General features: G+C 46.6%; 4 protein-coding genes across 4 annotated transcripts; 2 read left to right on the top strand and 2 right to left on the bottom strand.

Annotated features, from left to right (window-relative positions):
- Positions 1-517: 517 nt before the first annotated feature.
- On the bottom strand, positions 518-853 carry TrAFT101_010939 (uncharacterized protein; the record flags this gene model as incomplete). The annotated part of the gene is made up of 1 exon (XM_066129101.1): positions 518-853. One exon carries the CDS (start codon positions 851-853, stop codon positions 518-520), a length of 336 nt encoding a protein of 111 aa, XP_065985231.1.
- A 3,660-nt stretch (positions 854-4,513) lies between these two features.
- TrAFT101_010938 (uncharacterized protein) lies at positions 4,514-6,088 on the top strand. Its single transcript, XM_024901066.2, has 3 exons — positions 4,514-4,860; positions 4,929-5,244; positions 5,311-6,088. Exons 1-3 carry the CDS (start codon positions 4,732-4,734, stop codon positions 5,967-5,969), a joined length of 1,104 nt encoding a protein of 367 aa, XP_024756879.1. The 5' UTR covers positions 4,514-4,731; the 3' UTR covers positions 5,970-6,088.
- A 5,604-nt stretch (positions 6,089-11,692) lies between these two features.
- On the top strand, positions 11,693-13,627 carry TrAFT101_010937 (uncharacterized protein; the record flags this gene model as incomplete). The annotated part of the gene is made up of 3 exons (XM_066129100.1): positions 11,693-11,941; positions 12,006-12,418; positions 12,499-13,627. 3 exons carry the CDS (start codon positions 11,693-11,695, stop codon positions 13,541-13,543), a joined length of 1,707 nt encoding a protein of 568 aa, XP_065985230.1. The 3' UTR covers positions 13,544-13,627.
- A 251-nt stretch (positions 13,628-13,878) lies between these two features.
- On the bottom strand, positions 13,879-15,490 carry TrAFT101_010936 (uncharacterized protein). The gene is made up of 2 exons (XM_024901000.2): positions 14,374-15,490; positions 13,879-14,308 (listed from the first exon to the last, which is right to left on the bottom strand). The coding sequence occupies exons 1-2, from the start codon at positions 15,366-15,368 to the stop codon at positions 14,188-14,190; spliced, it is 1,116 nt and encodes a 371-aa protein (XP_024756877.2). The 5' UTR covers positions 15,369-15,490; the 3' UTR covers positions 13,879-14,187.
- Positions 15,491-16,199: the final 709 nt, after the last annotated feature.

The raw sequence follows: 16,199 nt of genomic DNA, 5'->3' as shown, positions 1-16,199 counted from the left end.
GGACGTGATTGGGTGCAACTCGGCGCGGTTCAGCGGCGCGGCGTTCTGTCAAGGCGCGTAGCTTGGCTTCCATAGGACAACGTTACCAGTGAGTCGATATGTTGAGAGTCAGCAGCCGTCTCAATGCTGCTGAATGTGGTGATATGGGGTCACTGGAGAGACAATTTGGAGTCTTCAGTAGGCTGTTCAGAGGCCTCTGGCAAGCCTCGCAGGTTGAAGAGACTCTTGTGCCAGACTCTAGAAAGCTGCTTTCCGAAATTGCCGAGTAAATTTCAACCACTGGAGAATGCAGGTAGATGGCAGGATGTCGTTGTTGCAACTTGATAGGGCGTTGTTGAACTCGAATGGGATCGTCGAGATCGTCGCTGTAAATGCCGTTATGACGAGTCAGGCGAATGGCTGTGTTGAAGTGCTGACCTACATGTAACTAGGTGTCCAAGCCTCCCTATACTAATCATGGGCTCGATTAGACGGATGGAAAAAGAAACAACACGTCTGATTCTTCATATAGTGACCCCTAGCTTTCGTGATAACCGCGATCCTTCAAGAACAAGGCTTCGCCTCCTGGATCAAATAACGTTCGTGACGTGTTCTCGCCTCGTGGTCTCGCTTCGTGGTCTTCACGCCCCGCTAGTGCTGTGTTTGAACGTTTGCTTACGGTGCGGTTTCGCTTAGTCTTGGCAAAGGGTCGATGGAATTGATGAAACGCAGCCGGGACCACCGCCCCCATCCAGCTCTGTTCTGTTCCTGTGCCGTATTGATGATGTACACACATGGGGAACTTGGACTGCCACGGCAGATTCGTTGCGGTGCCACAAAACAACAAAAGGTAGCGTCGCAGTATTCTTCGCATAAGGAGCGTGTCCCCCAGTCGCCATCGACTTCTTGTCCCGCAATCCGGCTCCCTCCAGTGTGGGGATCCCTGCGTTCACTTGAACATGTCTTTTGCCCTTGTCGTCCAGCCGCAAAACTGCTTTTCGATTCCAGCATCGATATTACCCAATGCGGCGGCTCCTTTGCTTAGCTCCGGTCCGCAACAAAAAAAAAAAAAAGAAAAAAAAAAAAAAAAGAAAAGAAAAAGCAGAAAATTAAAAAGAGAGGATTGACGAGGCGGCAGCAAAGCCGCATACCCGTTGAAGGAGCCGGTTTGGGACAGTAGTGTACTACCTACAGCGCAGTAAGAGAGAGAGACAGAATCGAACGCACCCCACTCGGTACCTTAGTGTAGCCGCTACTATAACATCCATGTGCGGCTGGCCAGGCGTCCAGCAGCAAGATACGATGCTGTAAGCGGATTGTCCGTCTTTATATAGACAGAGAGGCATGAGGGGTTCCGTAAGGCAGATCGGGGCAACTACGGTGCCGATCACGCCGCCGGCGCAATCCTGAACTCAATGCCACGACTTGAGCGAGCTCTCGTTGGCGTCAACCTCGGAGTGAGCCTGCCTCAGTTCAGTTTCAGCGGCTGTTCCTCGCATCTCGCTGCCCCGGACTCACTATTATACAACGTCGCCAAAGAAGCGGTCGAGGAACGGAGGGCTGCATGGTACAAAGGCTACCGTCTACCGAGCGGGCGTTGTCAGGGATTGTTAGTAAGACCGGAGGGTTAGAGAGAGATGTGGAATCGGCAGTTTATATTCGCTTGCTTTCTTCAATTTTAGTTAGTGCTATAATAGACGGCACTGGCGAGACGTAAACCGGTGTGAATTAAGTATCGAGCAATTCTTGAAACAGCAAGGCGGAAGGAGCAGGATCCTCGAGAAGCCGTTACTACTTATTGAGAGACAGGGTTGGGAGGGAGAAAGGGGAAACGAACTACTATTGGATTTGGCATGGCATGGTATGCTTGGTTACTGACGTTACAAATAAATATTTTATGGGGCTATGTGGCAGTCAAGTCGTTCCTATTCGATTTTTCCGAAGTTGTAATAACCATAATTTAACAATTCAGCAACCAGGGACCCCAGTTACTTTCTTACTATTTTATACAGAGAATACCATCTCTTTTACTATTCTTCATTTACTTAATAACACAAAATCCTCTTACTACAATAGGAAATTTTCGTTTCTCAAATGAAGAGAGGGAGAAAAACATACGATTATATGTTTTATTACTAAGAGATAGACGTTTTAGGAAATAGATAGAATTGGCCATTCATTTTCACTCGAATCAAAAGAAGCCTAGTAATTTCTTTAAGGCTTAGGCCTTACTAAGTTCTGCCTTTAATACTACATACATCTAGTCTTGTCAGCCGGTCATGGGACTTTTTGGTAGAAACAACATAAAATGCACGCATGTAATGATATCAGCTCGTGTTTGCAGACTTTTGCCACCCGCTACACTCATACTGAGCCTAGTTTTCTCATCTCGACGTTTGTCCTGGGTGTAGGTATTGAATGAGATGTTTATTTTGTATGCTTTCCTCTTACGGTTCAGCTGAGCAAAAGAGACAACTAGCTAGACGGCGGCTTGATATTGGCTACGTAACGTTCCTCTTTTCTCTTCCCACAACCCCCGCTTTCACACGTTTTCAGCTACCGCATGGCACTCGAGACGTTGAACTGTGAATCTTTCTTTATAAAGTGGTCCGCTAGCTATCCTGGGCAATCTCTCGACCGATCATGGTAAATAGTGGAGGGGCTTCCATCACAATCCACAATCCAGTGTTCCGAGGGAATATGCTTCACTTGCGCAATAGACAGAGATAGGCACTTGCTGCCTCCCTCCGCTGGCTGTGCCCCCCTCCCTTTGCCCCCTCCTTCTTCTGCCTGCAGCCACTGCCCTCCGTATTATGCAGTCAGATCCCACGTGTGAAACTTTGCATCACTCCACCAGCCCAATGCTTCAAATACGACGAGTTTTAGCGCTGAGATTGGGGAGGCTTCGATTGCTCATGGGGGGCTCCCTGATGAACGGATGGGCCTGGCCCTGGTCTTTGCGCTTTCGCAGTAAACCCAAAGCATCCAGATGCAAAAGTACATGTAGCTAATGTCCATGCCCTAAATCCTGCGGCCTCAGCCAGGAACTCCACGGTAGGGCTTTGTGGCGGTCGCCTGTGCAAGCACGGACGTCAACGTATCAGCAGCACATGTAGGTACTCGTTGCAATGGCAACACTAACAGACGAAGGGGTCTTCGACATGCCGCTACTGCGGTGCTATCCCTTTTGAGCTCTGGGAGGATTTTCAGCCCATGACACAGGTGCACTAGAGGGCATATCGACTGGATGGATCCTACGCAGGCCTGGGGATACCGAACCCCTGGTTGCTAAATAAACACCAGCATCAAGACTAGCAGGGGCTAGCAAGCAACCTGCAATTCGGAGCACCGTCAAGCTAAGCCCCATGAGCAACTGCCGTGCAACTCCAGAACTCTCCACTGATGGCTCCCTCTGTCTCCGAGGCGTAGGTGTGGCAGCCTTTATGGCATTAGGGTGCCGAGAAGCGCCCATGGAGAATTGCATTGGTGGCTTGTCTCACCCGTATCCACGCTTACTGGCATCCGACACACTGGCTATCGCGGGAGCTGCCGGGGCATGTCGATTGGTTGGCAGCTAGTCTATCCACCCAGCAAGTAATACACGTAAACGTAACTCGAGCACGTTTGCTCGCCCACGCCCCCTGACCCCTGCTGCGCCATCCAATGGGCTGGGGGGGATTACATGTGTTGTTCTATAAATCTCCATTTGGATATAACATATACATAGGTACTTAGTTTTTGTACATACACACCCTTATATATATATATATATATATATATATATATATATTAATATATAGAAAACTGTAAATAAACAGTATAAAAAACCTCAGTTTAATATACAAGTTGTTTTTGAAATGCTTTATACAATAATAATATAATAAAAATACTTATAAATAACTTTAATTGCCATATTATAATAAAAAATACAAAATTAAAAATTAAAAATAAATAAATAAATTTATTGTATTGTATTATTGTATGAGAAGCAACATTAAAATACTCTATAAAAGAAAATTAACTTGTTTAATGAATTAAAGGCAAACTGCTAGCAACGGCTTGCATTGCGCATGTTAATGTATCCAGCTGATGTCATGTTGCTAAACGGAATGCAACAATGTCCATGAACTGCACGGTGGGGCGGCAAAAGACATATTAATTCTAATCGAGTTAACCTGTACTTGCTACATGGGAAGGGGGCACATCAGGTTATATGCACACTCGGGTATGCCTGCGCCGTGGGCGTGCAGGATAGGTGAGCACCAAAGAATCAGCTCTGCTGCGGGAAAATAGCAGTTGTCGCTGGTCCTGCGAGGCGACAAACACAGCCTATAAGCTGCCAAGTTCGCTTAGTTCGTTCCTGACAGGTTGCAAGGGTGGCCAAGAGTCGGTAAATCATCACTTGTGAGCTTTTGGAACTAGGGATAAAAGTACGGAGGGGCCGTAGATCTGTTGCGAGTATACAGGAGCCGTGCCCTACGAGACAACTTATAGGATTGAGTCTTTCTTCACTTTTCCTGGGTTGCACTGGATATTCAGATGCCAAGCTTTACGCCACGCTCACACAAACAAATCCGGTTGTTATCGAGTTTCCATTGACGACATTCTGCGTCGTCTACTAGTTATTACCTCTGCCCTAGTTTCTATTTCTGGCTGTGTCATCTCTTTCCTTATTTCATCTTTAATACCATTGCCGGAGCCACTCTCTTGCAACCGTACACCAAGCCGTCTTATCGGCACGGACCCGCAAACATGTTCTACACAATCTCCTACAACAACGGCTCGGCGGAAGCCGACAGCGTATCCAAGATGGCCAGCAATCACACCTTTGGCGAATATCGACAATCACGCCTCGCTTGTATAGAATGCCGGGCTCGAAAAGTGTGTAAATAATAATTATAGCATCATGCTCATTGAGACGCACGCGCCACTAACACCACAGCCTACAGGTCAAATGCTCTGGAGAAAGCACAGGCTGCCAGCGATGTCAAGGGACGGGTATTACATGCGTCTTTCCAGAGAGAACCAAGCGTGGCACCAAGAGACGAAAGAATTCGCCTCCCACCGACAGTCACGACAGCACAAAAGGCGGCTCGAGCAGTGAGACGAGCCTCAAGAATGGAGAGAGCGGCAGTAGCACATCTGCGGCGCCCATAGGAGACTCTCATCCCCTTGCTTCCACAGTTCCCACTTCAGAATTCTCGCCGTCGCTGGATTTCAGCCCTTCATATTTTTCATTGGACTTGAGTGACAGCTTCAATATCGGTAAGGCTTTTCTTTGGGCAGGTGGTTGTTATCCAGCTTATACTAACACCGCGATCCGTCAAATAGACCTTGATCAATTAAACTCCACCCTGGGCGATCTTAGCAGTCTAGCTTCAAGCAACAGCATCTCTCCATCACAAAGTCAGCCGTTTCCCGCAGCACCACGACGGACGCTGAGAACGACAGAAGGGTTGTGCCTGGGCGATAGCCCGTCTATCAAGGACGGAAACCTATGCGCCTGTGCCCAGTCTGCGCTTCACATGCTCGAAGAGCTTGAACTACAATACGAAAACAACGTGGACGTTTCCAGCGACACTATACTCGGCTACCAAAAGATTGCCCTGGCACGCCTCAACTCGTGGATATCCTGCGACCACAGCCAAACGCCTCGAGCGACGACTAAGCTTATCGTACTCGTCATAGAGGGGCTTTCGCTGTATTTAGAAAGGGGTGCCGCGAACTGCATTCGACAGATGCGACAAGAAGTCGAGGATGAGAATCCTTCTGCCGCCGCAAGACTGTGCAATGTGGGGGACTACCACGTTGAATCGAAGCATGAGTGGGCACACATCCTTCGGGTCTCACTGTTGGTACGGTGCAGAGAGCTTTTAGCCGCAGTCACGAGGCTAAAGCAACACGATGTCAACGACGTGTTTTTACCGGCCGTCGAGACGAGGTTATCGAGTGTCATACAGGAGCTGAAGGGCTGGGAGGATTATTTGTAGAATTACAATGTGATTGGCTGTTTTTGCACTACTTAGACTCTGGAGGCTTTCATTAGCAGCGCGCGTGTACATGCAATACTATCTTGCCCTCGCATATCTTAGATAATGAACCGTCTCGCCCTCACACCCACCACTCCAAGCAACATGTGGCATATGTCGTCAATGCGCGTCCATACTCCATCAGTCCTAGATCTTCGGCCTTCCGGGACCCTAAAGCAGGACGAAAACGCAAGTGTCTGTGTCACTCCCGGTAGCGCTAGCAGGCGGTTCCGTGGACACTCGCCCTATAATACGCAAAATACCCCAAGTGTGTAACCAGAATCAGGTGTATATGTCGAACAGAGATTTCCTGATTGCTGACATCCACACCTATCCGCACCGAGATTCCGTTAGTCCCCTGTTCACGGTCCACATGCGGCTGTAGATGTCATCTTTTACGAGGAGAACGAGCCTAGTGCATCTCACTTCTCAACTACGAACAGCTTGCTTGGTTCACAGCACAAGGGGGGTTTTCTGGAAGACAAAACCCTGACGAGGAGGTTTACCACTTGTAAACTCGATAAACTAATGACATGATTTTTGCCAAACCCACATCAGCGAGAGGGTTGCATTATTGAGATGGACTCCTTGCAGTGCTCAGGGTTGCATGCATCCATCTCACACTTCGCCCACGTGCGGAGTAATGATTACCCTGCTTATCGCATGGAGCAAAGGAGGGTAAGCCACTCACACTCACTCCTACAGAGATAGGTGACCTTCGAGCAACGCTTCCCTGTATGGGCGTTTTACCACGACTTCTATTCGACGACGAAACTGTTCAGTTGGGGAAGATCGCCACTGCCACAGTGTCTCAGCTCTTCCTTAAATCCTTCGAGCCGAGCAACTGATAGCCATTGTTGTCAAAGTCTTGATTTCCATTTTAGGATCGAATTTGCGGCGACTTATTTAGTTTCTTGGCTTTGACAGGGTGTCATCACTAAATGAAAATAGCCAGGAACCGTTTCTAGTTGTGATAACGACATTAGCCGTACCGTAAAACACAAATTGCACCATTACCAATATAAATGATAAAATTGGGAAATGCGCTGGCCCCCGCTGTGCTTGCACTGTAATTCTTGCAATAATAGAAAGCAGTGATCGTGATTGATGATAATTACATGGAAGCTTAGCGCCAACACACAGCCCTCGCAAGATACCAGGGAGTCCCCCTACATTCTTGCTGCCTTGCCCACTACACGAATTCAGTAAAAAAGATGGCGAGACAACAACATTAGGCAGCGCTTGGAGATACCGGGTATTCACGCAAGACTCACTTGTGGAGTGTCCCCATAAATGTACCAAGCCTCGTGATGTTGCAGAACCGTTATACTGGATCAAGAGAGGGTCAGTAGTTGTTTTGCAATACCTGGGCCAATATCATGGATGCATTTTCCTTTAATGCTATAGTGTGATCCTAAATCTTGGCGACTTGGTCAATATATGGGGACTCTCCACTGAACAGTTTTTGGAAGGGAACCTCGTATACAGTCATTGCTGCCATGCGCATAACGACGTTCAGAGTCAACAACGACACTCTCTTTCAAAAGTTATACTCAATGCATGTCCACTTTATTGGAGTTTACGATACCCGGGTGGATTTTTCTCATTTACAATCTTTGTAATTAAATGGTTTAGTTGGAAAATGCACTGATCAGTAAGTTTACGTTTAATAAATTATGTAGTTACCCAGCTTGTTTACTTCAAACTATTCCTTACTCCACCTGTCAGCTTACAGGTCTGCTCTCATCAAATTATCTGTAATTAGTATGGCGAGTAGGTTTTATCTTCCCTACCTACATATTGCAGCCCAAAGTAGGATTCATATCCTGAGCCACTTCTCTATCCCGATCTTTGGCTCTCGCTAAGTTTCCCCATCATGTTCTCCACAACCACTTACATCAACAAATCTCTGGGAGTGGAAACAGTCTTCTAAGAATGTTTGCATCTAACACCCCAAAAGAGCCTCGCATGCTTTGGGTACCGGGCGGTCGGAAGAGTTGCTGTTCCCTAGTTGACCTATCATCAGTTCATGGGCACCCAATATTCTCTTACATGGCCCCCCATTTTAGATGACACTTCAATACCCAAATTCAGCCCTATTGACGTCCTTTTTCAACGGCATGCATGCTATTCCTTAAATTGTTTAGCCTCCCTCGATAAGACCAGTAACATACATATACAGTAGAGGCTGAAGCATATTGGGTTTAAAGTTCTGAGATCGAGGCCAAGTTGGTGAGCCAGCCCAGATTATAAAAAATACCCTGGTTAATTCAACCCTTGATCACTATCTTCCTTCGCCTTTATGCATTGTTCTTATAAGACATGGATAATATTCTCTAGAGTTGAAGGATATCACTGTGAGTTGGAGACTGTGGGGCAGGTCTCTTGCCTCCATACTGTTAGGGGATATATTTGTTTAAGAGCCCTCCATCTAGGACGTATTTGGTGGTATTTTTCGGATAAATGTGGACATCAGGGGTCATAAAAATACGTGAAGAGAGCGTGAGCAACCAACGAGTGGAGTTCGAGTAGAGTTCGTCCCTGGATATGGAAACTTAACTAACCGTTTGACAACCAGGTACCATGCTCATGAGTCGCCCCTTTACCTAATTTGCTACTCCACATAGTTTGGTTCAAGCTAGTTAAGCTCCTTACCATGTTTTCTCCTATTGGTTGCTAAACACTAGCGGTCAAAGAGTCTGTATTACTCGGCCAGGCGGAGTGTTATTCCCGGTGATGGTATACAATTGGAAAGGAGAGACACAGATTACGCTTGGATTACATTAATGTGTAATTCTGCTTTAGCCATAGACAAGAATTGGCTTACATTAGCTCTTAATTATTACACTACGTTTAATCGAGATAGTATATTGTGTAAGTAAAAGGAAACAAGGATAGAGACCGTTATGAGTATTAGGCAGCCATAGTGGATGTGTAACCGTTGGAAATAGGCAACCCTTACAAGGATAATGCTACGTTCTATGTGAGCAGGTCTGTCTTTTACACAATAGCAATTTAGGCTGAAGTGAACGTTAGAGGTTATTCAGAATCAAAACTTTTAGGGGAATTATGCTGCCTCATTCTTTCTAGTATATTAGCATTGCCGCTTACATTAACTAGGGTCTTTCTTGTGTCATAATGTTAGTACTTACCTCTTTGTTCCTAATAGCGCATTAATTGTCCGTGTTATCGGATAATAAAATCCTCTTTCCCTTATTACGAGGTCCTTTCATTTGACGGCCAGTTCAGGAAAGGGTGTGATTAGAGAAGCATTTAATAAACCAAGTGCTTGTAGCGAGCAACTAAGTCTTCGTTAATTACTTTAATTACTTGGTGTCCATTTGCTTGATTTAGTAAGGATGATTTTCAGTTTGATAGATGGCAATGGGTTCTTCTTTCTAGCCTATCTATATCATGAAATACTTGTTATGCCGCTTAAGGGGAGACGAAGCCTTCCATGCCAGAGTTGGTCAGCTCACGAACCGGCTTCATGTTTGTCTGACTGCATTTATCGGTACTGGCGTCGGAAACTCCCGCTCAGTGACATAGAGTCCATCGTTAGCGTCATCTTTGCTGTATTGAGATCAGACTGTCTTGTGCGTCAAGAACGCTTCGTCCTCAGCTGCTCACTACGTATTGGCTTGATTCATGTATACAAGTTTTTTTTCTGGTGGAGACATAGGCAGCAACGGAATCGGTCCGTCCCAGCTGAATACCTGAAAGAAGAACATGTAAGCTGTGGCACTTTTTTGTGACAGCTGATCGTATTACTGCTGTCTCAATTCTTTGTGGGGTCTCATTGCGTGGCATGGCTGATATCCCACCCACTCGTGCGCAAACCCCTCTACCCTGTCATACCCCTAATCGGATTTGAGGCTCTTTCACATCTAAGGAGATATTGAAATATTATGCTCACGAAGACACTAATGCTAATACGTGTTTTCAGGTAAGGATATATTCCTTCTTCTAATGCTTCGCCAAAAGGACCAAGCAGCCACATTAAAAATAACCATACCGCACTATTACATGCCCACATGTTCGATCCCTGAAATTGTGCAAATCGAATAATTAAGGAACTTAGTAGAGCCAGCCAAATGTAGAAAATGCACAGATGCATTTCTATTAAAATGCTAAATTACTCGTTTCGTACTATAAATGAAATTTATGATTATAGATTACTACATAGAAACTCGGATTAAGTATTACAAGTTGAGACTGCTTGAAGGGCATGGCTTGTATTTAGATACATTTAACATATATAAATGCTACACGTAATATACTATGCTAGACCTTCATCACCAAAGTGGGTTGCTGCAGGTCAAGACATCAATAAACAATGGCCTCTTTGCAAGTTCCCAAAAACGCAACCCTGGCTCTGGGTTGTATTGCATCTACGATCAACATGATTAGGCCCTGTCTATCAATTTCCTTTTTAGGCCCCGGGCCGATCCCGATTTGGCTCGGGGTTTTATGTGGACCCAAGATCCATCTACGGTGTTAGTACCTTGTAAATCGTACCAGCATGCAAGGCACCCCTCTCATATCACAGGGTGTATATTAATAAATCCTGAATTGCCATTCGTATCTGCATAGAAGTGTATTAAGAACTTGGTACCTAATCCGGTTATTCTTTGCGTTGTTAGAAGAAAGCGGGAAAATGGAGGGGAAAAACATGGGGAAAGTAATTTTCGGTTGCCTGCCTATTTTACACGGGGGAAAAAAAAAAATAATAAAACTGAAGTAAAACTTGAACTATAGCAAGTGTTTTTTTCTTCAAAATATTTGAATAATATAGCAGTAATTTTACTTAGTTCGTATTTAAAATACTTTGACTTATCCTTGTTTCTCCGCATTATACGCAAGGTTTCTACAATGTCTCCTAATGCTCTCAATGCTCTATAAATGCTACAATACTGTATATAGGTAAAGTCTTTGGTGCATACCCTAGATAGGGCCGGCAAATTCTCTCGGCATTTTAATACGCCGTCTTACTTGCTCGGTCTCCGCGTTCTAGCCTGTACTTTGCATTCCAACGTGTAGCTTTCCCACCCCCTCGCAGTACTCCATCTGTGTTGGTACGATAAGGCGTAATTGGAGCTCTGAGGGGAACGAGTTGGCCGTCTCCACACCTCCGATTGTCCCCTGTATTCATGTCACGCGCGCTTTCCTGCTTTCGGCAAGTTTTTGGCGCTGCATCAAGGTTTTCAGCTTGGCTGCCCAAACGCTGGTATAAGACATTGATCTGTCGTGGGAGCGGACTTGTCAAGAAGGGCATATCTCTACTTCTAAGACACCGCGTGGTTGGTGACTGCGAGGGGGAATCATCGAAAAGGTTGACCTGTAAATCACTGTACATTGTTGTAGTCTTGGCATAGTTATTCCTTTCAATCGTGGACTCAAGTTCTTCCTACATACTCGTAAAGCGTGCTGCACTGCCAACCGTCGGGTTGCCCGTGCTTTATGTGCAGCAGCGGAGAGTCGGGGTATCCTCTGGCTGCGTTTGCTTCCCAACCGAGCACCTTTGCTCGGAAAATTAACAGATCAGGAGGGGGCCCGTCACTATGGCCCAACTCTGGCCCCAATACTCGTCACTTATATAGGTACTACTACCTAAAGATCTAATGGCCTCTAAGTTGCTCTCGTTGGCTGCAAGGTATTGATTGCACTGCTTCAAAGTCTCCAATATGAGCGATACACGACAGCCGGAAGGTCCTCATTACCCGCTTGCTGACTTGCCGTCCTCGTCTTCTCCAGATACCTCAGATCTTGAGTCTCCCGGCTCAAAGGACGAAATCAAAGATGTTAACCAAGTATTGGCATCAGACCAAAATGGCGAGAGCGCGCAATCGGAATCACAATACATTTCCGGTTTCGCGCTCTGGGTCAACATGATTTCTCTTATGCTCTGTATTTTCTTGATTGCCCTTGACATGGTATGTTTGTTCCGTTATTTTTTCCACTTGTAACCATGAAGTCATTACTCATCAACTGTCTCAGACCATCGTCGCAACCTCCGTTCCCGCCATCACCAACGACTTCCACGGTATCAAAGATCAAGCCTGGTATGCTGCCGCCTTCTTTCTGACCGCTGGCGGCTGTCAATCCACTTGGGGCAAGATTTATCAAAACTTCCCTCTCAAATTGAGCTTTCTCACAGCTATTTTCATCTTCGAAGTGGGCAGTCTTATTTGTGCCGTGGCGCCTTCATCAGCAGTCTTCATCGCAGGCCGTGTCATCGCCGGTATTGGGTCCTCTGGCGTCGGCTCCGGCTCCTATACAATAGTCGCTTTCATCGTGGAGCCCAAGAAAAGAGCGAATTACACCGCTATGCTTGGGGCCATTTTTGGTATCGGAAGTATCTTAGGTCCCTCGATCGGCGGTGCGTTTGCTGCTGATGTCACCTGGCGATGGTAAGATATATATCCGTCTTCAACCCCCCCCCCCCCCCCCCCCTTTTGTGAACCTCAAATGGCTGAAACAAGATTTCAAGGTGTTTCTACATTAATCTACCTATTGGTGTTCCACCCGTCCTTGGCGTCATCTTTTTCCTTCGCCTTCCGGCTGTCGCCCGCCCTCGACAAGCGCCATTGAAGGAGAAGCTGCTCCAGATGGATCCGATTGGCTTTGTATTGCTGCTAGGAGGTATTGTAACATACCTCCTAGCTGTGCAATACGGCGGTGTAACGAAACCGTGGAACTCTGCAACTGTCATCGGTCTCCTCGTGACTTGTATTGTGGCATTCATTCTCTTTGGATTCATTGAGATGTGGCAGGGTGAACGAGCGACAGTGATCCCCCGGCTCTTTAAGAAGCGTTTTGTCGGGCTATCGATGATTTATATAGCCTTTCAAGGCGGAGCCCTCTACGCCATGGTCTATTACCTCCCTCTCTACTTTCAGGCTATCCGAGATGATAGTGCTGTGCTTGCTGGCGCACACACCTTGGCTTTCATCATCCCGGGTATGCTATTTATCCTCGTCTCCGGCATCATTACCACCAACACAGGCATGGTTACGGCCGTCATGTTCGTTGGATCGGCCATTGCAACCCTTGGCTGCGGTCTTAGCTACTTGTTTGACATTAACACTGACACTGGGACGTGGGTTGGTATCCAGATCGTGTGCGGCATAGGCCTTGGCCTTGGGTTCCAGATTCCCCTCTCTACAGCACAGGCGAGTGTCGAAGCAGTTGACCTACCGGCCGTCACCGCCATGTTGCTGGAGTTTCAAACCCTCGGTGGCGCCATTTGGGTGTCTGCAGCCCAAGCCGCTTTTGTGAACCGCTTGCTGGTCAGTCTGCCCAGGTTGGCTCCCAATGTGATCCCAATGGAGGTCATAGCTACTGGTGCTGGAGACTTGCGCAAGGTCTTTTCACCAGAAGACCTCCCAGGCATCCTTGCAGCTTATTCTATTGGAATCAGGGACGCATATCTCCTCATCTGTGCAATTGTTGGAGTTTCTATGTTGGTAGCTGCAGCAATGCCATGGAAAAGGATCGACCCAGATGCGATCAAAGCAGCTGCAGGTGGCGCTTAACGTGGAACGTCGGTTGCTCGCATTTGGATTTGGATAGGATATTTGCAGTAAGGAGGGTAGCACACGGGGACAGTATATACACGGATATTATTTCTATCTTACAATAAAGTATGTTATAATTGGAAACTATTCGCTCGGAAACCTGAAACTAAATCCGTTATGTCATCATACCAAGAGCGCAGATGATTAGATCAATAATCGGATTTGTGGTAACCATATTGACGAAATCAACCGTTGATAAGAGATTAGCCTTCAACGATAACGGAGCCTTTTGATCAAGAATTTGAAAAGATGCGGAAGCTGGATTGCTGAGGAGAAGGATAGAAGTTTTAAGGGCCTGATTATGAAGTCTGATAGAGTAGATATCTTTCTCTTCTATTGTTTGAAACAGACTTATTTGTAAGATTGCACTAACGACTAATTATAAAATCCCCACGACTAGCTAGAATACGGAGAAAACAAATGAAATACAGTCTTGTTGCTGGACCTAATGTAAAGATCTTGATATCACTAGTATAATAGCTCCGTCCTTAAATCAAAACGAGTTAAAACTTTGTTCCGAATAAAACTTTCTTCGCCCAAAATATGCCCTCAAACTCCCCGTATCTCATCGGTGCACGGTGCAGACTATTCTGTTGTCTTCATTAGTAACTCAACGCCTGTAGTGACTCTTGAACAGGAGCTGAGGGTAGCTCTGCCAATGTCTCTTCCCACAGCTGAGCGGCTATTTCCTTGCCCTCGGGCTTGTAGAGAAGTGCAGCCAACCTAGGCACGAGGAAGTTAGCAACGGACATCAAGATTGCATTTTCTGGTCTTGAGACTAAACTTACGGACGTATCTCTCCATCTTCTGTGTATTGCCCATGTGATGCCTCACCAAAAGAGACTCCCGCATGCACGATGCTACGGGCGCCAACGGGAGCTGGCTTGCCGAGTGCGCGGAATCCCAACCTGTAGATCATGCCAAGGAAGTGGCCGTCGCCATCGCGGACGATTTCAGTGCCGTAGCACAAGCCCGGATTGACCAAGTTCAAAGTAACAGCAGAAGAGGGCACCTTTTCCACAAGTTTGCTTACAAAGAGTTGGCCCAGCAGCTTACTCGTTGCATAGCGCTCTGCATGGTTCCAATTCTTCGGGTCCGTTTTCTTTTTGTAAAAATCAAGAAGCGGGCGCTCCTTTCTTTCCTCGAACTTGGCCCAGGAGGCTGTGTCGGATGAGACAAGAGTAAGGCGGCCTGGCGTTGTTTGCGCTTTGGTCTTGAGAATTGGCAATAGCAGGATTGACAAGAATATGGTCGACAAGTAATTGACTTGGATGCTGTCCTCGTAGCCAGTGGACGAGTGGAACTCCTCAAATGCCCGATAAGAACCGGCATTCAAGATGGCGATGTCGAGGCGATCCAAGGTTTTGGCGCGCTCCGCAAACTTGAGGATGGAATCGTATGAGAGCATGTCGATCTCCCAGACCTCAATTTCGCCCTTGAAGTTTTTTCGACCGGCAAGCAGATTTTCCCGGGCCTTCTCGCCCTTGGACACAGTGCGCACGGCAAGAATCAGCCTGGCGACGCCCAGGTCAAGCAGCTGACGAGCCGTCTCGAGGCCGAGTCCAATGTTAGAGCCGGTGACAATGGCCGTCTTGCCGGCAACAAGCTCGGCGTCCTTTTTGTCCACAAGCGGTGTCTTGCCGATGAACTGGCGATAGGCCCACGCCTTTCTGCCTGCCTGCTTCTCTGCAGCGGCAAGGGTAAACTCGGGAGTGCCCATCTGGACGGTGTTTGCGGCTTTCGGATGTGAGCGAGTGAGGGACAGAAACGAGCAGATGGCCATGGACCGGATGCAGGAGAGCAGCTGGAAGCCTGAGACTGTCGCGACAGGCAGAGTCGGCGGCTTATATGGACGAGCAGGAGAGGATGATGAGGGGCGGTTATGACGGCGGGGCTCTATTGACGTGATGCGACATTCTTATAGCACATTCCAACCAACAAGCACGGCATGAGCAGTCCTGCCGACTATCCTTTCACACGTGTAACAGGTGCAGAACAACCAACCAACAGACCGGAGGAGCTGTGTGGGGCCGAACAGTACACCGAGTGAACAAGGAATAGGTGCTAAAATATGCGGGTTGATGGAATAGAATGAGTATTTTACGTATTCTAAATATATTAAAAGTAATATTAGTATAAATCATTATGTATTTTTATTGTTTTTCAACTAAAATTATCACATAATAATTTACTATACTATGGTAGATAGGCTGTTATTTGCATAAAGTAGCAACATAACAAAATACACGCTCGGGGGTGTGCGAATATCGTGCAGGAGATCCTTTTAGTACTACTCCGTACTGGAACTAAGAGAAGGGCGGGGGGCGTCCAACGGCTCTCTCTCGGGCATGATCGGAGGTTCCCAATACAGGCTATGTGTCTGGATAATCCGACAATCCGTTCTTGCAAAATGCAATCAAAGCCTGTGGGTATTCTAGATATACTTTGGGAAAAAATATTTGTATAAATATTGAATTATTTTATTAAATAGATTTTTTTTTTTTTTTCTTTTTTTTTGGAATTTGTATACTTTGTAGTCCACCACGCTTTCCTGATAACGTATAGCTTAGAAAAACGATAAAGCCAGGCTTGGCATATAAAGGGCATCAATTTC

This window comes from Trichoderma asperellum, chromosome 7 (genome assembly GCF_020647865.1).
Source record: "Trichoderma asperellum chromosome 7, complete sequence".
Taxonomy (NCBI): domain Eukaryota; kingdom Fungi; phylum Ascomycota; class Sordariomycetes; order Hypocreales; family Hypocreaceae; genus Trichoderma; species Trichoderma asperellum.
The sequence above is the reverse complement of the archived record's forward strand: the minus strand, read 5'-3'. Positions and strand labels throughout refer to the sequence as shown.